The sequence below is a fragment of the Thamnophis elegans genome, chromosome 3, assembly GCF_009769535.1.
Source record: "Thamnophis elegans isolate rThaEle1 chromosome 3, rThaEle1.pri, whole genome shotgun sequence".
Lineage (NCBI taxonomy): Eukaryota > Metazoa > Chordata > Lepidosauria > Squamata > Colubridae > Thamnophis > Thamnophis elegans.
In genome coordinates, this window is record NC_045543.1 from 80603749 (window position 1) to 80625211 (window position 21463).

The 21463-nt window shown below is 34.8% G+C and overlaps 1 protein-coding gene and 1 long non-coding RNA gene across 14 annotated transcripts in view; one reads left to right on the plus strand and one right to left on the minus strand.

Annotated features, from left to right (window-relative positions):
- CEP78 (centrosomal protein 78) overlaps positions 1-20113 on the plus strand; it is a 33618-nt gene extending 13505 nt beyond the window's left edge. For 7 of the 12 annotated variants that reach the window (XM_032212792.1, XM_032212793.1, XM_032212791.1 and 4 more), the window contains 8 exons: positions 1596-1701; positions 4636-4771; positions 6052-6097; positions 6294-6434; positions 10480-10560; positions 11275-11441; positions 11996-12146; positions 14709-16119. In XM_032212792.1, coding sequence (XP_032068683.1) covers positions 1596-1701; positions 4636-4771; positions 6052-6097; positions 6294-6434; positions 10480-10560; positions 11275-11441; positions 11996-12146; positions 14709-15203 — 1323 coding nt within the window. In that variant the 3' untranslated portion in view covers positions 15204-16119. Of the gene's footprint in view, positions 1-1595; positions 1702-4635; positions 4772-6051; positions 6098-6293; positions 6435-10479; positions 10561-11274; positions 11442-11995; positions 12147-14708; positions 16120-20029 lie in introns of those variants that run through there. The other 5 variants (XM_032212799.1, XM_032212801.1, XM_032212802.1 and 2 more) reach the window with 4 other exon arrangements.
- LOC116505528 lies at positions 6-21410 on the minus strand. 2 transcript variants are annotated; one of them, XR_004254954.1, is made up of 4 exons: positions 21049-21410; positions 20029-20170; positions 14791-14862; positions 6-1038 (listed from the first exon to the last, which is right to left on the minus strand). It is a non-coding gene; the product is annotated as an uncharacterized LOC116505528 (long non-coding RNA). The 2 variants fall into 2 exon arrangements; XR_004254953.1 differs by lacking the exon at positions 6-1038 and adding an exon at positions 11405-11490.
- Between the last annotated feature and the right edge of the window lie 53 nt (positions 21411-21463).

Here is a 21463-nt window from a genome sequence, read left to right on the forward strand (position 1 = left end):
AAGCTAAATATTTTTCATTATTACATTATTAATATAATGAACATAAAATAATGCAACGTGTTTCTACTAGCCTTTGCTCTTGCTTAAATTGTAGTAGGTTCCTCTGTATTTTTTACATTGGAACTCTTACATGTAGTCTTCAATTTCTGACCAGAATTGAGCCAGAATTATGGTTGTAATTTGTTGCAGTCCTTAAGTGAGTCACCATGAGACTGCCCAATTTTACTACCTTTTTTTGCAGCAGTCATTAAGCAAATCTGTTTTATCCACTGAGCATTCTTTGTCAGAAATAAAGGCCAGCAACTTGCAACAAACATTGAAAATTGCAGTCACATGATCATGGAACACTGCAAATGGCTATAAAGGCAAGCTGAATGCCAAGCAACGAAAATGCAATCATGTGATTGCAGGGTGGATTATGGCTGTTGTAACTTCAAAATTGGGTTGGAAGTATCTTTTGGGGGTCTATTGTAACTTTGAATTGCCATTAAATGAGGATCTCCTGTATAAGAACTTTATTTTTCAGTTTGTTCAAGGGTGCATTTTTCCTGATCTTGAGACAGTTACTTCTATTCAAGTAAATTTTGCATAGTTATTGATTATTTTCTATCAATATCAATTCTGTTATCTACTTCCTAATTTTTCAGTCTGTAATTCAAGATTGAGACTCAAAGTTGTTCCAGTCCTAAAGCACAGCATGATGCCATCCATTTGTTTCAATATAGATTTATATAATATTGGTGCTGTAGGAAACCTGTGAATTTCATAGTACAGAAATAATATTCTCAGCAACTTGCTATTTACAAAACTGAACATAACAGAATTGCATCTGGCATTTGACATGATTTTTCCACCTGCTATCTTAGTGGTTCGTGTTTGTCAGTAAGCAAAAGAGCTGTTGTGGGTCAGACTAAAATTCAAATTATGTGATGACAGTATAACAAGAAGGTTAGAGTTTGACCAAATTTATTATTACTGTTTTTTCTGCAAAGTAGTAGCCATGGAAATCAGTAGGTGAAGGAACCTCTTGTGGATTGTCTGCAAAGTAATCAAAATAGGTCAGATATTAATGCATGTATTTAGACAACTGTTTAGTCTAAATGTATTTGATTGTGCTTAAATGGATAATTTACCAGTAGAGAATGTTTTGTAGAAAAGGATACTGTCCTTGAATTGAGTATAACTACAATGCAAATTGTAGAAGTACTATTTTCTATAATCTATTATTAATGTAGCCTAAAATTGCATTTGACTGTCCTTGAACTTCTGATCAACTATAAGATCCTTTTTATCAGCCAGAGATCCCCTACTCTACAATTGTATAATTTTTTACCTAAATGAAGAACTTTTGGTTCTTTTACATTTAATTCTGGATCGGCATGCTGCTTTTATCTATCAAAATTATTTTGATTTTTTGTCTGTTTTTTATAGCCATCCCACCCAAACTATTAAAGGAACAAATTTATTAATAGAGAAGAAGGTGTTTTTTAATTAGTTCTATCCTAAAGCCTCTTTAGTAATTGCATATTACTTATAGTTTGAAGTAACTATTACTAAAACAAAATATCTGCTGTTTCCTCTGCCTGCTATTCTAGTACAAGTGGCTTCCTTCTCCAGTCTCAAAAGATGTTAAAAACAAACCCAAAAAAAGAACAGTTGTCTTGGGAAATGGCAGAAAAGGAAAAGCTACTATACGTATTGGTAATTATTTTATTTATTTTTATATGAGTTAATATATAAATTCTTTTATTATATCAGCGAGTTGCTATTCTCTTATACCAGGGTTCCCCAAACCCTGGTCCATGGACCAGCACCAGGCCACAGCATGCCAGAAACAAGCACAAACAAGCGAAGCCCCACCCACAGAATACACATGAACCCATGCCCCCTCCGGTCCAAGGAAAAAACACTCTCCACAGAACTGGTCCCTGGTGCCAAAAGGTGGGCGCTGCTGTCTTATACCAGTAGAAGAAAATAGTTGAACTGTGGGGTCCTTGGTGCTCTCTGAGGTTGGTTCTTTATTTGCAGACATTTCATTAACAAACTAGGTAATATCACCACTGTTCTTATTCTCTTATACATTTATAACAATTTAAAAACAGTGAAATTAAACAAATTGTTAGTAGTTTCTTAATGAATGCCCAAATAAACTGACAATAATTATTTGATACATGTAATTTGTTTACCTGATTTTTTTAACATTTAGAAATCACAAGAAAACATGATCTAATTTTGTTGTGATTAATCTCATTAGTCAGTGTGTTTCAACCAAATAAAAAGTCAGCTCTGATAGCTCTCTGTGAAGGTACAAAACTATGTCAACAACTAAGAGAGCTAATGTATTTCTAAAGCTCCAAAATTTACAAAATACAATTTAAAGTATTTAAATTTGTATTTGTTCTATCGTATGATAATTGTGGTCAACCTGAATAGAAATATGAATACTTTTCATATATGCTACATAGGAACAAACAATCCAGTTATAGGCTGATAGTGGCATTTCTACTCATACATTAAAGTAAGGAAATTGTACTTTTATACAGTTAATAAATTTTACTAGATTTTAAATATGCAGTGAATGCTTGCTTTACTCAATTTACCAATGATTGTCGAAGCCTATTCTTGGCTATTTCTGGAAATTTAGATAAAACATATCTTATTTTTTTATTACTACTATGCTACTCCTTCCCCTCTGTATAAGAATGTGCAAATTTACTGAGAAATAAGTCCAGCTATGTTGTTGTTCTATCTGGCCTTGGCCTTTTCATTCTGTAGAGTAGATGAAGCTGTCTTTTAAATTGGAGACTAGATCTCTGGCATTTCAGAGTGAATTCCAAAAAGAAAGTCCAAAGTATGTAGGAGTCTGATTGTAATATTTGTGGTAACTTTTTAAAGCAGCTACCTGTTTTCTTGGGATAGCATGGTTGCCCTCACCAGCTGCAAATGATTTTGAGAAAAGAAATACTTTAAAACTGTGTGGGAAGATACTACATTTGTGTTCCTGTCAACCACAAAGCACCTTTTTGTGTATGAATCTCAAATGCTACCTATTCTTAATTAAGAATTTTATAAAATGTTCTCTGTTTTAAGCCTAGTTTGGATATATGTTGAATTACATGTATATTAAATATCAACTTGGAATAATGGAAGCATTTCAATATTATTCGGAAGCCCAAGTATCTATATACATTGATAAACATTAATACATATAGCTCTCATTGTGTATATGTATCTATATTGGTTCTGTAATTTAAAATTCTAAATATAAGACAAGATTGATTCTAATGTACAAAGGAAAAACAAACCTTGCAATACCCTACTCTCTACTGAAAGTACTGAGTATTAGCTTCATTCAAGAAGTCTTAGCAAGTTAGTCACTGAAATTTCATGTTATAAATGGAAAGTATCTAGACTATGCTTTCATGGTTGATTTTTCCTGTTTGGCTATTTTTTTCTGCTTTCGCTTCAGTAATTTGGAGACACAGAGGTAAGCATACAAAATGAGATTTTTGGAGCTAAAACTGCAGTCCTGTATTCAGTTTGGAATGAAACTAATTGGACACATTTCTTCTGTAACTCTGCATATTATTTATTATATTGTCACTATCAAGTGTGAAAATATTGTCCTGTGCATCAAAGAGAGTGTTTTAAGCTCATAACATTTGCATAATGCTTCAAATGTCCCACTTCATGAAGTTTCACACCTGAAAAAGTTTGAAATGAAACATTTTGCACATTCTGATTATAATAGGCTGAACGTATGTACACTGTGCATTGTTTTTATTGGGAATTTAGAATCACATTACCATGTTCTAATGACTATAATATATATTGCATCTGTATTTAAAACATGTAGCTAATGTAGAGGAAGGTCATTAGTCATATGACGGCAAAAAAATGAAGTACTCTGCCCTTTTATAAAAATGTTAGGAAAATGTGTTAGAAAATTGTTATGCTTTCTAATAATATTCGTTAGACTATGGATAAAATATTGTTTATAGTTGCTATAGGGTGTGATATTAGTTGTTCCTTGGTATTTTAATGTTTTATAGTGTATCTTAACTGTATATTCGTATTCCACTTCAAATCACCTTAGAAAATTTCCTTTTCTTTTGCAATATACAAGATGCATGAAAAATCAGGCTCCCTAAACTTTATTATATAAATTAATTAATATTCAAATTGGTTATCATTTTCTTCTAAAATATACCTTACTCATTTGACATATGATCTTGAGTGTTCCTCAGTATGTCTGATTAGAAGCATGAAAGAAAACCTCAAGCAAATTAATAGTAAATTCTGCAAAATCAAATTGCTTTTCAGCCTTGTCCAATCTGGCATCTTCCAGATGTATTGACTCTAGAGAGTATCAGTTTGGGTCACTGGGAAGAATTATGTATCAAGAAGATAATTCCATTATCATTTCTATGGCTCTTGTTAAAGGTGGTAGCTTCCAATTGTTGAATATTAAATCTAGAGTTTGTGGAATGAAATAGTTTCTTGGTAGATTGAATAGCATTTTAGACGACCGGGTTTACAGTAGAAACTCAATGCTATCCATATTCTCCAATCTAAAAGTTCAACACCTGTTTATGATGGGTTATTTGAAAGTATCCTTTCTTTTGCTTGGTGCAGGATTTTCATCAAAAAAATCACTCAGTTCTAGTAAGACAACTTTATGGGATCAAGACAACTATGCTCCAAAGCCATTACCCCCAGGGACACATGGTTTCCTGCCCTGGCGTACTGCTGAACGTGCAAAGCACCATAGGTAATATATACTGAAAGTGCTGTGTGTGTGTGTGTGTGTGTGTGTGTGCATGTATGCATGCATGTATATATATTATATGTATATATGCATATGTACAGTATATGTGTGTGTGCGTGTGTCTGTGTGAACAGAAAAATATAGTTTTGAAAATAGTTCTTCAGGCTGTCTCTGCTGCCACATGTATAGTTGTGGTTTTGAAAAACTGAATTCACAAAATACATCTAAGAAATAGTTTCATAGAATGATTGTAACTAGACTCTAACCTTCAGTCCAATATTGAGAGTACATGCACTCAATCAAAGAAATTAAAAATAATAATCCTACCACTGAAATATAGTTCGGCTAGAATAAAAAATTAACAGATAAGAATTAAACATTTATTAAAATCACACCAAAGGAATAACATCAGTATAAACCACAATATTTTTACAAATACAATATAAACTTATACAATTATAAAAAGCCTAAATCCTATCTGCTAGACAAGATTTTATTGCAGTCATTTGCCAGAGTTCCTCTAAAAGCAAAATAAAAGTTTATACCATACAAAAAAACCCAAAAGCTATATAGTTGTCATTAGATCATTGTGAATTTAATAGACAATGAAACAGACTTTGGCCATATTCAAAGAAATGGTCAGTTAAGAAAATGGATCTGAATTGCTTGAAAAAGAAGTTAATGATACGCAATTGTAGGTCTTTATAAAATACATAAATCATCTTCTGTATGTCACATCTCTGTTAAAATTGAACCTCTTATGTTAAATCTTAAAAGTCTTAATTCTTTCACCCAAATCCACTCAGTCACTTCTCTTTCTCCACCGGAACAATAGAGCACCCAATTCTGGTACAGTAAATTTGGCATTGAGTCATTTGACATTCAGTTGATAAGGTTGTTGCTTCTCTGATTCTGGCTGGAAATAATACGGATAAAAGGCAGTCTGCTGAAGACAAAAATAATCTTTCATGATCCATACCTCATCGTCCTTACCAAATTTTTGACAATCTGATGTTTAAGAAATATGGCTTCTTGTTTACATTGCATTCTATAGCTAAGGTTTTTTTTTAAAAAAATCTTTACGTGGAGATCTGCATTTATAATAGATAGTGATGGGCTGATGATCCTAAAGGTGAGAGATTCTTATAGGTATTGAGATATATCCATGATCAAAGTCTTCTGACAAAATGGGATTTACTTTAGTGTATTGATAGATTTAAATCTTTGGCTACTGCAAATGTATTTTGTTTTTAAATCTTTTAAAAACATTTATCTTGTTTTAGGGCTTCATCTACAAAAAATGCCCATGAATTTCCATTGCAGATACAGGTAAGTAAAATGAATCCTAATCAACAAATTAAACCTTTTAATTGAATTTTTGAAGAGCATTTCATTTTAACAACTGTTACATTATTGACTGTTTATTATCAACTTTGCCAATATTGCCAAATATTATATAATTTATTGATAAAGTGGGACTTTTAGAATTAGAACTAATACAGTTATATTTGCTTTATATACTCAGACGGGTATTCCTGTGACAGTGACTGTAGAAAGTGCTTCTGCATCTGAAACTGAAACAGAGGGTGCCATGGACAATGTCATTTGCAGAAAGGATACAGAATCCTCCAAATTAACCAATTTAAAACATTGGCATCAGTTACAGGTATGGTTATGCAATCAAGTTTGGCTTAAAAATTTACAAAGCAATTACTAAATAAATAGCAATATTATGGAAATTATCCCAGTAAGATTGCAGTAACCTTTAAAAAAATATAGATCTTAGATGAGATGTAGAAGTTTAATAAATAGTAATATCTTCATTTCATTTAATCTTGGAATGGAGTTACAAAATTACACAATTTGGAATAGTGAGTTTTCTTTCCTGTGATATTTTAAGTGAAAGAATACACATATAAATACTGCTTAATTGCTAGGCAAAGACACGTGGTTCTTTTTCCTCCTGGACTGTCAAAACTCATTGTAATGGAACTTGTGGGTGACTTTGGGGGGAAAGGGGAAGAGATGCTGCCTAGGAAGGGGAAAGAAGGCCTGGGTAGGCCACGAATGGAGGCTTTGGTTCTATCTGCACGCGCGCGCGCACGCACACACACACATACACACACACACAAAGTGACATGAAAGAAGACCCACACCACTACAATAGTGGCATACAAGCAGAACCAGATAGCAGGAGCAGCTGGCAGCAGTGGTAAGCAAGTGGCGAAAAGGCAGTGGTAAATGTGGGTGGGCCCGAACTTTGTTAATATAACTTTAAGGGTGCTCTATAGGTGGAACTCTGAGGACCGCTCATAAGCCATTCAAACTTTGAATAGTTGCTGAATGAATGGACATTAAGGGGGTACTGTAGAGATACCCATAGAAGAATGTGTTGAGGACCAGCATTGTTTTATCTTCACCCTTTTTATGTTTTCTATAACATCACACGCATAAATAAAACAGGCAGGATGCAGCCTTGCTTTTGTCATTTTGATGAAAGTCTCTGATCTGTAGTCCCTTTTGTTTATGCATATCCCGTTTAGAATCTATGTCTTGATATTTAAATACACACTTATAGTCTTTAAAATTACCTTTTATTAAATTATTGATCTATTTAGTTTTCTCTGCTGACAGTCAATCTCCTTCGTGTGGGACGTTTTAAATCAATACTTGTAATATTTTCAAGGTTGCACCTGGGACCTCTGTACAAGTAAAGTATATGGACTTTACCACTGAACTTCTTTTTTCTGAGATAATTGGTTCACAATTAACACTACTTTTTAAAATATGCATTTAGTTTTAGCTTGCATAACATGTCGTATTCAACAAATTATGGTTAAAATCATGACTTAGTATATTATTATTATTATTATTATTATTATTTTGAAAATATTTTTTATTTTTGGTTAAGAAGACAAATAACACACAAAAAAAATCATCTTTCATTACATATTGTAGAAGTGTGTCGATTGGTTGCAAATAACTTTCATGCATCTCTTCCACAATCATTACTTAGATTTCATATCACATTGTATATTTTAAATAAAAAATCTTTATATATCTTACTATCAACATCCCACAATTCTCATTTGACTATTTGTTTTAACGTCCTTTTGCATGAAATAATCCAAAATTAAAAACACAACCATATAATGACATTTCATTAATTATTTCTAATATCATCCAATAACATTGCACCTTTATAACATGTTCTAAGTAAGAATTAATTATGTTTGATAACAAAATTTCTAATCCTCTTTTCCAAGTCGCTGTTTATTATTTGTATCCCAATACCTTTTATTGAGCCAGTACATATATATATTGTTAACTATATCCCTTGTCATTTCATTGTTATTATTATAATTGTTATTTATTAATAGAAATTCATTCGCTAATTATATCAGGTTTCCCCTCATCAAACCAACACGTGTGTACCTTGTTATCATCAATTATTTATTTAACATAATCTAAAGATTGCTAAATTACTAATCACTAATCATATTGTAGAATGTGTCAATTGGTTACAAATAAATTTCATGCATCTCTTCCACAGTCATTACTTATAATTCAAATCACATTATATATTTTAAATCAAAAATCTTTATATATCTTACTATCAACATACCACGCTTGACAGTGGTTGTTTTAATATCCTTTTGCATGAAATAGTTCAAAGTTAAAAAAACAACCCCATAGTAGCATTTCTTTAATTATTTCTAATATCCAATAACATTACCCCTTTATAGCATGTTCTAAGTAAAAATTAATTATGTTTGATAACAAGGTTTCTAATCCTCCTTTCCAAATTGCTGTTTACAATTTATATCCCAATTCCTTTTATTAAACCAGTACACATATATATTGTTAACTATATCCCTTGTCATTTCATTGTTATTGTTATAATTATTATTTATTAACAGAAATTCATTTGCTAATTATATCAAATTTCCTCTCATCAAACCAACACATGTATGTACTTTATTATCCTTATCAATTATTTATTTAACATAGCACTCTAGAGATTACTAAATTACTAATCATTAATTACTAAAATTAACTAATTTTTTATTATCAACTTTCATATATCAGCCTGTATCCTTCCAGTAATAATACAGTCTTATTTCTTTTGTCATTGGTGGAATTGATCTTCTATTGATTTCCTTAATAAGATTTTTGTGGACTTCTCTCCGCACTTTATTGCTTGTAGCATCACTTAAATAATCTCTATGCCCTCCATCTGCTATTTTAATCAGCTTATCTTTGATTATCAATCTTGCTTCTGAGAAGTTCTCTCTCCTTAAATCCATCGTTTTTCTCTTTTTTCTTCTTCCATGCCTTAAAATCCGGGGTAGAGTTCCTGTTGTTCTAATTCCCTTCTCCATACTCCCCTTTTCCCACTTTCAACCACGTTCACTCCACTGGTAAAATAATTAGTTGTCTTGTCTTTGTAATCATTTTCCCCTTCAATTTTGGGGACTCTGACCCCATCATTTTTTGCTGTTATAAACTCTATTTTTTCAAACTTCTTCTCAATTCTCTCTGTTATTTCTAATAAATTTTGAATTCCAGCCAGGATGTTTTGCAAAGTTAATGTTTCTTTTGAATATTGTGCCATTTTGGCAAGCTGATAGATACTGCCACTCTGGCTTTCAAGGCTTCTTATATTAAATTAGCTTAAACGCAAATTCATTTATGATCTTCAAAGAAGAAAGTTCTGTTTCTTTTTCTCTCCCACTGCCAGTAAGACTCTCAAAGTGCACCTGTATAAACAATTCGTGCCCTTGCTTCTTATCACTTTCTATAAACAAACTGCAAAGCCTCAAAATACAAAGTCAGTGAGATCAAAAGGAAAAGGGAAAGTGCATTGTTTCAAAAACTCAAGCCTCCAAGTGGCAGTATTGCTTCCCACTCTAATGTTATTTCAAACTCAAGAGAAACAAAGTTCTTAAATGGAATTCATAGCAAGAAATAAAAGTCCTTGTTGAAATAAAGAAGACTTTAATCCATAGATTAAAAAATAAAAATAAAAAATAGAAGAAAAACTGATCCGTTCTCTTTAAAAAGAAAAAAAAAGTTGCGAGCACTTCAATCCACAAAGTAGAATTACAAAGAAAAAGAAACACACTATCCAAAGCAATCCAATATAGGTTAATTTTGCAGCTTGTTTTCTTCTGCTTTTGGATTTAATTTAACTTAAAAAAAAAATGGGGGGGCAATTTTTCCAAAACAGTAAAGTTTCCTCACCAGATGGACACACTTTCTCTTTCCACTTCCCTTCTGTTCTGGAGCCATCCCAACTTCATCAGCCTGGGGCTGGACTTTTTGTCGCTGGTTTGAAGAACTTTTCTTGGATCGATCAGGGACTTTGTGGTGTCCCTGAGATCAGCAAGACGTAGTCTTGCTGTTCACCATTTCTACGGGATGGTTTAGGTCCGATTGGACCATCCAGCGGCAAAAGTATTGGCAGCGGTCTCGGAGCATCGAGACTGCACATCCATATCATCGCAATGTTGGCTTCTCCCTCTCGCTTAGTATATTATTTTTAATTTGACTTTTAAAAATGTTAAAATCTTTCACTTTAAGATCAGAATGTATGCTTCAACCGAGGAAATTTAGAAATTTCAAAATTCTAAAATAAGACCGTTTTAAGTGCATTGTCTTTAAAATAGCATTGTAAATACTTCAGAGGATCACAGTCTGCATTTTGACAGATGGAGTATGAAGAATGTCACTTAAGACTAAAAGAAGAACGAAAAGCAAGGATGATTGCTGAAGAACGGATAATGGAGGTAGCAGTCATTTTCTTTCTTGGATACCAATATGCAATAAGATACAATGTTTTTCTTCAAGATGTTTGACCTCCACTTTATAAAAAAATAGTTTCCATGCTATGTAATATTGTTGGGTAAGAATTGGCAAGAGCCCAAATTTACCTGGCATGAGGGCCAAATATGAAACCTATAGGAACATAATACATTATATAGTCACTGAATTGTCAGGTAACACCATTGCAGTATCTGCTGGGATACTCCTTCCTTTGATTTTTCTCTCTTCCCCCCTTTTATTATAGCATCTAGATATATTTGGTTTCAGAGACTGATAATCTGTATAAACAAATGGGCGATTTAAAGTTTTCATAGTGCACCAAGTGATTTCTGATAAGCTGCATGCTTTTGATACCATAGTAGCAAAACGATTTTCTTCCGCAAATGAGAAGTAGAAGAACATTAGTTTTTATCTCTTTGTCCTTTTCCTTATGGAATTGCAAATTGCAGATGAATTCTCAACCTAGTTGATGAATATTTATTTATGTGGCCATTATTGCTGCATTTCTTTATTACTGCACTAAGAAACAAGGCTGTTGTTTCTTATTTCATCTTTAAACGGATACCAGAAAGGAAGGGGAGCATCTAAGGGAAATAATGATAGCATTTCATTTCAAAAATCTTTATTGGAGAAAAGGTATTTCCAGTATTAATACAATTTTGTTTCATTATTTATTATAGTTGGAATTGGAAAACACTCAATTACGGAATATAAATTGCTCCCTCTCAGAAGTTGTCCATGCACAGTCAGTAGCCAGCACAATACTAGAAGATGAAGGAGTGCTTGGTAGCATTGAGAATTCTTTCCAAAAGTTTCATGCTTTTTTAGATCTTCTTAGAGATGCTGGGTAAGAGAAGCCATTGATTGCCTTTTGAATGATCCTTGATGCTGTATGTCTGTGTATAACGGGTTTAAAGAATAGCAGTGCTTTATATTTTAAAATATCAAAATTACCTAATCATTCTTGAAAAGCAAAAACTGATTTGTTAAAGGTCCCTCCCCAACCCCCGTGGTTTTAAAGAAATTGCTGGGCAGAACTAGTCCAGTTCAGAACAACTGAACAAAAGCATACCCTTTTATTGGAATGAGATTATGGGGCAAAAATAAGAAAGAAATTACGTATTTCATAATTGGTATCTCTGTCCTTTTTCTGGAGTTTTTATTGTATTGTATTTATTTTTCTTCCAGTTGTGATATATTAAAAAATATATTTAAAATATATCTGAAGACAACTTTTCTTATAATTTTAGAGGATGGCTGGTCCATGGGATTCTCTTGTTTGCAATAAAATAGTAATTTAGTATCTTCTACTATTTCAAAGCTTAATTATATAAATAATTAAATTAAAAATTTATAGTTTCACTATTTTTTGTGCATTTGTCATATTTTCATATTTTGCAGCCTTGGACAGCTTGCATCAATGGCTGGTATAGATCAATCAGATTTTGGTGTATTACATCTTCCCCAAATGACTACTACTGCAAAGCCAACTGTGATAGAAAGGGAGAAGTCATTTGAAGAAGAAAGACAAGAACACATGCAGAATTTTAAAGTAAGCTTGTTAACTCTCTGCCAAAAATACACAATGTATTTTTTTAAAAAACTATTTGCTTGCTTTTACCCACAAATTTTTCACAGTTCTCTTCTGCATTTCTGTCTTTCCTCTTTCCTTTGCTACTCTTGAACAGCCTTGTAAATAATAATGAAAATAATAGAAATAACAGCTATTCATTCAATGAAGATCATAGTTGGGTTTTAACTAAGGGCATAGGATTCATATGTAGGAAATTTTAAGCAATTTTTTTTGCAAAGTTAATGGTATCAAGTCTTATTAAATTTTCAGATATTTAGTGAATATTTTTGTGCGGCTGTTAATAAAAATAGGATTGCCAACATGATCGCCGATGTCCAATGACGGATATGGAACAACAACAACAACAACAAGTGAATCTATTAATTTTATAACTTTGTTGATTGATTAAGAGGCCACCAATTCCAATATAATTCCAGGTATAGTCAGTCCTTGACTTGTGACCACAATTGAGCACAAAAATTCTGTCGCTAAGTGAGACAGTTAAGTGACCTTTGCCCCATTTTGTGACTGTTCTTGTCACAGTTATTAAGTGAATTATTGCAGTCATTAAGTTAGTAACATGGTTATTAAGTGAATTTGGTTTCCCCATGGACTTTGCTTGTTAGAACATCACAAAAGATGATCACATGACTCCAGAACAATGCAACTGTCATAAATATGAACAGTTTACCAAGCATCCATTTTGATATGAACTGCATATCAAGCATCCAATTTGATCATGTGACCACAGGGATATTGCAATGGTCGTAAGTGTGAAAATGGTCATAAGTCATTCTTTTCAGTGTTGTGGTAACTTCTAATGGTCATCAAACAAATGGTTGTAAGTTAAGGATTCCCTGTAGTTTAAGAAATAGAAAATGGCATGGCTTCAAGAGCTCCAATTACTAAATTTTTCCAGACCTATTTTGGAAGAAATGAGAAACCAATATTGTAATAATTCAGCTGGGGGGGGGGGATAATATGGTTTATATGTGTGTCGGATTCCTCCCCCCCTTTTTATTACATATTTTTTTCCAATGTTGTTTGTTTTGAGGTGCAATTACTTGTTAGTATTGTAGTGAACTTTCTTCCAAAGTCCTTCAAGTTCAAAACTCAATACTTTGTTACTTTTCCTATTTGTTTTTTTGTCAATTTTATTGTTTTTTGGTATTGCTGTCTCTATGAACCACATTTTACTCATTTTGATCATGATGAGGCTTAACATTGCTGTGTTGGATTCAGGTATCTGTTGGGTCTTTATTACTGTGTAAATTCAAAGATGAAACCATAGATGTTCTCATTAATGACTATATCAAAATTATTAAAAGCACTGCCATGATAAAACTTATGAACTGGAATTTATACAGAAAGTTTTGCTTTACTATTAACAAAAGCTACTGTGACTGCATATTTGAAAAAAATGAAGCACATTGTACCAGATATCGTTATTACTACTAGTATGTCTATAACATGTATTCAAATAATTCTGTTACTAATTTTTTACTAGCCTGTTATGGGCTCACAGAGAGGAACATGCTCTCTGTCCTTTTATCCTTTGTTGCATTTCTGTGCAGCAAATTGAAGAGCAAGCCCACCAATTGGCCTGTGTCATTTCCTCATAATTTGTAGCTACCACTGATAACTAAACATTTAGTACAAGAATTTGTGTTTCAAGCACTTTACATAGAGTGACTTCATTCAGTTTCTTAAAACACCTGCTAATGAAAGAACCATTGACATATAGCATTTTGAAAAAGAAATCACATCATCTTCTAAATGTAATAAATCAAATAATATAATATATGCATATTTATTTATCAGCACAAATGCAACACACATACACTTTACATCTTCATACTGAGATAGTTCTGAAACAGGAACCATGGAGTGAACGTATTTACATCCTAACTGAACTGAGTTATGGTAGTATTTCAATATTCTGAATCTGGGTTAAACTAATACTTCAGACATATGAAGTGGCACTGTTAAATTGTGAAATGACTTATTCGGTTTATACGAATTGTCATTCTTGTGACTGATGGTAGCATATGCCATTAGCAGCATAGCTAACTGACTAAACCATTACAAAAAGTAAGCTATTGTAAGCAATTATTAACTACACTTTTGGAAGGTTTTGTAAGATTTCCCTGTCCTTTCCTTTCCTTTGGATAGGATAGGAAAGAATGGGATAGGATAAGATAGAATACAAGCTGGAAGGGACCTTGGAGGTCTTCTAGTCCAGCCCCCTGCTCAAGCAAGAGAACCTATATTATTTCAGATAAGTAACTGCCTAGTCTCTTCTTAAAACCTCCAGTGATGGAGCACCCATGATTTCTGAAGGCAAGCTATTCCACTGGCTAATTACCCTCACTGTTAAGTTTCTCCTTTATGCAGCAAACAACAACAATAGTCAGTGTATCATGACATACTTTATCAGTGGAATTCCTTGCCAAAATACCTGCTAGGTTTGCAAATAGATTATACTTAGATATGCACAATTATTTCAGAGACATGTTTAATTGTTTAATTTTTTCTTCCTAGAATGCTGGCACTACCTCTTTTCTGAGTCCTCTCACTTTCCAGAAAGACTTTGATTCATCTCAAGCAGTAAATAATGACCTACCTGCATCAGCAAAAACTCAAGACCTTCAAGGTGTTGGTCCATCCCAGCAAAGTTTGTGGCAAGACATTGAAGCTAAAATAGATAGTTGGAAAATAGAAGATCATGAATCAAAACCTGCCCAGACAGCATCTGAGAAGAACAGCCAGCCTCTAGAATTGGAAACAAGGGATTCCTCTGTGAGGCAAATACTTACCGCTCGACATTCAGTCTCTGAACCTGTTATCAATGTGCTTGGTAACAAATTTGGTGCTCCTATTGTTGAAAATAGTAAAGTTTCCTCAAAAAAACTTTCTTACACCACGGGCTTTACTACAGAAGATAAAAATCTACAAGAAGCTGACCTTTCTAGAAATGACAGAGAGGACTCTGATTCTGAAATACAAGAAAGCATCCATTCTGTAGGAAGTGCTTGAGGAATCCACTGGATTGTTCACTGAAATCAATTTACTGCATAAATCTTTGGTGTTATCCAAAATTATTATGCAATAATTTATATATGGTGGCAAAAGTAGAGAAGCAGTGACCAGATGCTGGTGAATAACAATTCCCATATGATTGGTCATATTGGTTGGAACCGCTGAGAGTTATAACTTGCAACAATCTGGAACATCAGAACTTCTTCACTTTTGCATGTAAGGATTTGCTTTTTTATATCTAACTTTTTTGCAATGTGAATCTTTAAGAACGTTGTTGCCAGTATTCCAAAAGATTTATTGTGCATTTTGGTTTTTATTTGGTTTTATAAAGAATCTGGTGTGATTCAAATTCTCATTTATAATTATAATGTGAATAAAGTTTGTACATGGTTCTAAGTAAAAAAGGATTTTTGTTTGTTATTTTTATTCAATTTGGTGATCTGTTTAATGCCAAATTTTATTTATTCTTAAATTGAGTTTCACTACGGTTGTGAAGCAACTAAAATTAAAAGGATTTAAAAAAAGCTTTCATGCTTTTTTGTCAGAAATATAACTTGTTTTAAATGATAGCTTGCATACTTTAAGTTTTTTTTTTTTAAAAATGGCTATTAAAAACAATTTGTTTCACATAAACAATTTTCTTCTAACAAGGAACCCATATATCCAGTTTGTATGTGGAACAGGTTTGCATTAATAACTAAATTTTATATCCCTGCAGTTCATTAAGCCATTACTAAATGCAAACTTTAAACAAGATACACTCCAACACAACCTGAGACAACACACAACCACTGGTTATGCCAAATCCCAAATACATTAAAAAACAAACATCAATCTCAACTTATCCACTTCCTGGTCATAATAAAAATACATAACTAAAACTTATTTAAATTTGTATAAAATAGAAATTACAAATAGTCCTTGATTTAATGATCACAATTGAGCCCAAAATTTATGTTGTTAAGCAGCATAATTGTTAAGTGAGTCATGCTCTATTTATGACCTTTTTGCCCCTGTTATGCACATCACTGTAGTTAAGTGAATCAAGCAATCATTAAGCGAATCTGACTTCTCCCATTGACACTGCTTGTTGGAAACTCCATAGGAAGGTTGCAAATGACAATTCCAGGGTTCTGGGATGCTGCAGCCATTGAAAATACCTGCCAGTTACCAAGCACCCAAAGTTTGATCACCTGTCTGAGGAAAACTGGTCATAAGTCACTATTTTTCCAGTGCCACTGAATGGTCATAATGTATAGAGGGATTAATTGGTATAGGGTTTTCTGCTTAAGCAGCGGGGTGGACTAAAGGAACCAAGGTCCCTTCCTGTTCTGTTCTGATCCATTCCATCTCATCCCACCCCACCCCACTCTATACTCTACTTCTGACAGAATGGGGCAGGCTTAGAAGGATTATATTTATTTGCAATCATCTGATCTTAGTACTCTCCCCGAGAGCTGTTGAGGCCACTTGGGGGTTATGTATGCCCTCAGGGTCACCTATATCAGACTGCATATGGGGTAGAATCTTCTTGGAACTGCCGAAAGGACTGTGTTGTAGATAAGAGGTAGGTATCCCTCCCCCTTGGTTGAGAGAGGGATGCTCAGTGTTAATATAAATGGCCTCTTACACCCCTTTCAAACCAATGGTCCTCTATCCAGAATGTGGACTTTGCTGTTTTAAAAAAAGAGTGACTTTTGCCTTTCAAAGGCTGATAGACTACTGAATCTTGTCCTGATGTATTTACTATGTCACTCCCTCAGGCTTCCCAGGACTTTTTGGCCACTCTACCCCATACTCCTTACTTGGGACTCCTACTGCTTTTTGCTTAATGACTTTATTTTTGGGTTACCTCTCTTTTGTTTCTAATTCCCAATGACTGAGTTGGTATAAATAGTTTATTTATTTACAGTTTATTTTGAAATGAAAAGTCATTGAGTTCCCTATTTATTATTGATATACCTGTTTTGTTTTTCTCCCACACACAGATTTATTACATTAATCCTAATCAGTCTCAATGTAAAGTGTTAAGCAAAAATCTAATCACTTGGGTTAAAATTGCTCTTTTCTTGATGCTGAAATGACGCAATTGATATAGGAGGGAGAGGGAGAGAAAGTTCTGTTGGAAGAAAAATCCAGTCTGGTTTCAAGCTGGGAGAAAAAAAAATTAATGGAGGCTGACTACAAGGAAAGAAGGTTTCTCTTTGGTTTCCAGAAACCAGTGACAGCAGCATGTTTCTGAGGTGGCTGACAAAATAGCTGAGTGAATGGATGGATCTTTATAGGGTTCTGGGGTTTTGTGATTGAGATACTCTAGGGCAGCTGTTATCAACCTTCCTAACCCTTTAATAAAGTTCCTCATGTTGTAGCGACCCCCAACCATACAATTATTTTCATTGCTACTCTATAAATGTAAAAATCTTGATACACATACAAAAACCTAAAAAAATGAAAAGGCCCACATCGCCAAGCGAAACCGGTAATAATAATTTAAAAAATATCTTTACCCAAAGAACTCGTAATTAGAGGGATCAAGAGTTATTTCTATGATTGTTCAGTGGCTGCTAAGGAATTAGCTGGGGGTAAAAAGCCCCGCTCGTGCAACCGAGTAGCATTAATAACCGGGTGTCTTCCCAATAGAAAAAACTGACTGGTGCAGTAAATGTATAGAGTCCCATCTTGCTCGCCTGTAGATGCACAGCCCCCCCCCCCCCACAAGGAAAGAAACATGTACAAATTACAGACTTGACCTCTTCCCCCGCCTCACTACACACACTTTCTCTTGCTGCAGCTTAGAGCGGTGCTCAATTCCGTATCGTGCGGCTTTATCTTTCCTTGGCTCTTTTCTAAGCCAATCACAGGTTGTATCCAACACTCTGTTGTGACAAAACCCCGCCCCTCAGCTCCGATTGGCTTGGAACCCAATAACTGCAATGAGTAGCTCCAAATTTGACCTCATTCCAATTTACACAATTTTTTTTAAAGGGCCAGAAGTGCAACTGAGATTTCTCTCCCCTCCCCACACACATATGTAGACTCCCTATTTTTTTTTACATTTGCATTTCTACTTCCCTGTGCCTCCGTGTGTATTTGTGGGTGTGCATGTGCATGCGCACACGTGCAAGAGAGCGACACATCACGCTTAGAGTCTAAAGAGTTAAAGAGTTCCAATGGTCTTAGGCGACCTCTGTGAAAAGGCCATTCGACCTCCAAAGGGGTCGCGACCCACAGGTTGAGAACCGCTGCTCCAGGGGGATGTGCAATGTATTACTATTTCAATGGTGGTGGGTTAATCCTATTGTGGGAAGCCTCCCTCCCCCCGAAGAATGAAATATTTGGGGAAATATTAAAAGAGGCAGAATATTATATTTCCCCAAAGGTGGAATGGACAAACATGCTCTTAAAGGCAGAAAGCTGACTCAGTCTTAATAGGCCCAGCAGATATTTTGTGCCGATTAAGAAATCCGGGCCAATCTATTCATAAACAAAAGACTTTCATCTCCAGCGATGGGATTAAAATTTACATTCTCCTACACCCAAATTTTAAAAACAGGACATGATCCTTAAGGACATAATAGGATTAACCCGCTACCATTTAGCAAAAGACACAGAGCTCACTACATTGCACACCCTCCTAAGGGCATTTCAGACATTGCAAAACCCGCAGCAGCATTTCAGAAATTATATAAAATCTTGCACTCATCAAGATAATTTGTCAGCTCTCCTAAAACTGCACACTGTCCTAAAACTGCACACTGTCCTAAAACTGCACACTGTGTATGTGTTGGTTCTGCTCATCAATAAACAGACCTTTCTTAAGCAGCCTCCATTTTATTTTCAGTTTGGATTTTTCTTCCAACATTGTTATGTCCTAAAGGTCATGTCCTATCCATAGAATTTGGGTGGGGAGTGTAAATTCTTAATACCATCAGCTCCAGCCTGGGGGAGCTGTGGCTGAAGGTGTTTTGTTTATGAATAGGATGGCTTAGTTCCGTGATGGTGAACCTATTGAATACATGGCAGAGGTGACACGTAGAGCCTCCTCTGTGGACACACACACTGTGGCCAGCTGGTCTTTGGATATCCGGTGCTCCAGCATGCGTAAAGACCAACTAGCCGGTGTGCATGTGCACACCGGAAACCTGAAAACCAGATGGCCGGTGCACGTTGGCCATCTTCAGGTTTTCAGCGCTCTGGCGCGTGTGTTCCAGTTTAGGAACTCGGTGGCTAAAAGGTTTGCCATCACTGACCTTTATGAATGGATACAAAATCTGCATTCTAAAGGCAGCCTCTTCAAGCTTCTAAGTTTGAAATGTTTTTTTTTTTCCTATGGCAGGAAAACTGGCCCTGCTTTCTGCCTTTGTTAAGACTTTTCTCCATTTCTTCTTTTGGGGAAATATTTTATTCTACCTCTTTTTAATATTAAGAATAAAGAATATTTTAATCTGGAGAGGAGGGGGCTTCCTACAGTTCCATAAACAGACTATTAAAAGTGGCCACTAAAAAAAACAACCCAAAAGCATTCCTTGTTTTCCACAAGTATATTAGTAAAGCTACTTTTTATCAATTTTAAAACATCAAAATGAATCAAGTTTCTATGAAGTGCTTTGCATTGTAATAGTTTAGGCTTTTATTTTAAATCTTTCTTATAAAATCAGTATTTAATTTGCTGTCAGCATATGTCATTTATAACAAAAAAAACATAATGTGACTTTTCATTATCATTGCACTGGAGGGGAAAAAAAGACACACACAATGGTTAACGTTTTACTCTTGGGTGCTTTATGCTTGAGGGTCAAAGAGTTTAAATCAATATACTGACCTTTTTTGTTGCATAACTAATCAGGAGATAAGGAACACTCATTTAGATTTTTCATTTTCAGCTTCTCTTCTGATTTGCTTAGATTGGTTCTTGGACAATTTTTACATGCAACTTTTCTGTAGTGTACTTTCTGGAAGGTCATCTGCAACAATTTGATAAAGTTTTTGCCAGATTCCTTTATCACAAATGAGAACATTTGTTCTTTCAGTATGACATCAGTTTGTCCATTTTGTAATCATGAAATATGCTGTGAATGCAATACACATAGCTCAAAAATCAGTGGCTTTCCTGATCCTTATACCTCATCATTTTTAGTGGGTTGAGAATTGCACCACATATATCCTTGTGTAATTGGACCTTAACCTGAATAAAATATTTTTTTAAAATTCCCAGCTTTACGCTGAAATTCCCAGATTCTTTCTTGAAAGATAATTTGCAATGAGTTAAGTTTGTGAAACAGGATGAACATAGATGCTCAACACTGAATTGAATCATTGGTCTTACTATCGTCCCTATTGTTTTACTCCAATGTTTCAGATAAAGATATCTTTATATTTAGGATAAGGACCCATATCATATATATAGTAAGACTAAACTATTCTCCAAAGCACCTGATGGTAGAACAAGAAGCAAAGGGTGGAAACTAATCAAGGAGAGAAGCAACTTAGAACTGAGGAGAAATTTCCTGACAGAACAATTAATAAGTGGAACAGCTTGCCTCCAGAAGTTGTGAATGCTCCAACACTGGAAGTTTTAAAGAAGATGTTGGATAACCATTTGTCTGAAATGGTATAGAGTTTCCTGTCTAGGCAGGGGGTTGGATTAGAAGACCTCCAAGGTCCCTGCTAACTCTGTTATTCTATTCTATTCATCAGGCATATATAACAAATTGGGCAGTATGCTGGAAGTGATTCAGGGTATAATAATGTTAGCAAAAGGCACTGATTGTGTCCCATCAAGTTCGTGTCAACTCTTAGCGCCCACACAAGACAGGCATCATCCCACCCAAATTTGCTGAACTGAAATTAAAGACGGCTGGTAGAAAACCGGGAACGATTTCATCCCTCCCGTCCAATACTCCAAGGGCGTCCCGCCTTGTTGTGAATCATCCTCTTTCTAGTCGTGCCATAGGATCGTGCTCATAAGACATCTCCAGTGGAAGTCAGCCCTTCCGAACGGAGGTTGTTATTCTTCGCAGCAAGATCCAACAACTCAGCTCTCGGCACCCAACGCTGCCGGAGGGGAGGAGAGGGGAGAGGCCGCTGACTCGGCAAGCTCGGTCGCCTCTCCGGCTCGCTGGAACGGATGTTGCAATCTCTCTCCTGCTTTGCACTGAAGGACGGGACAATCACGCCGCCTGCTCGTGGCCACTGGTCAATAACTGGCCCGGCTGCGAAGCGCCGACCAATCGGATCGTGGGCAATTGCCATACCCC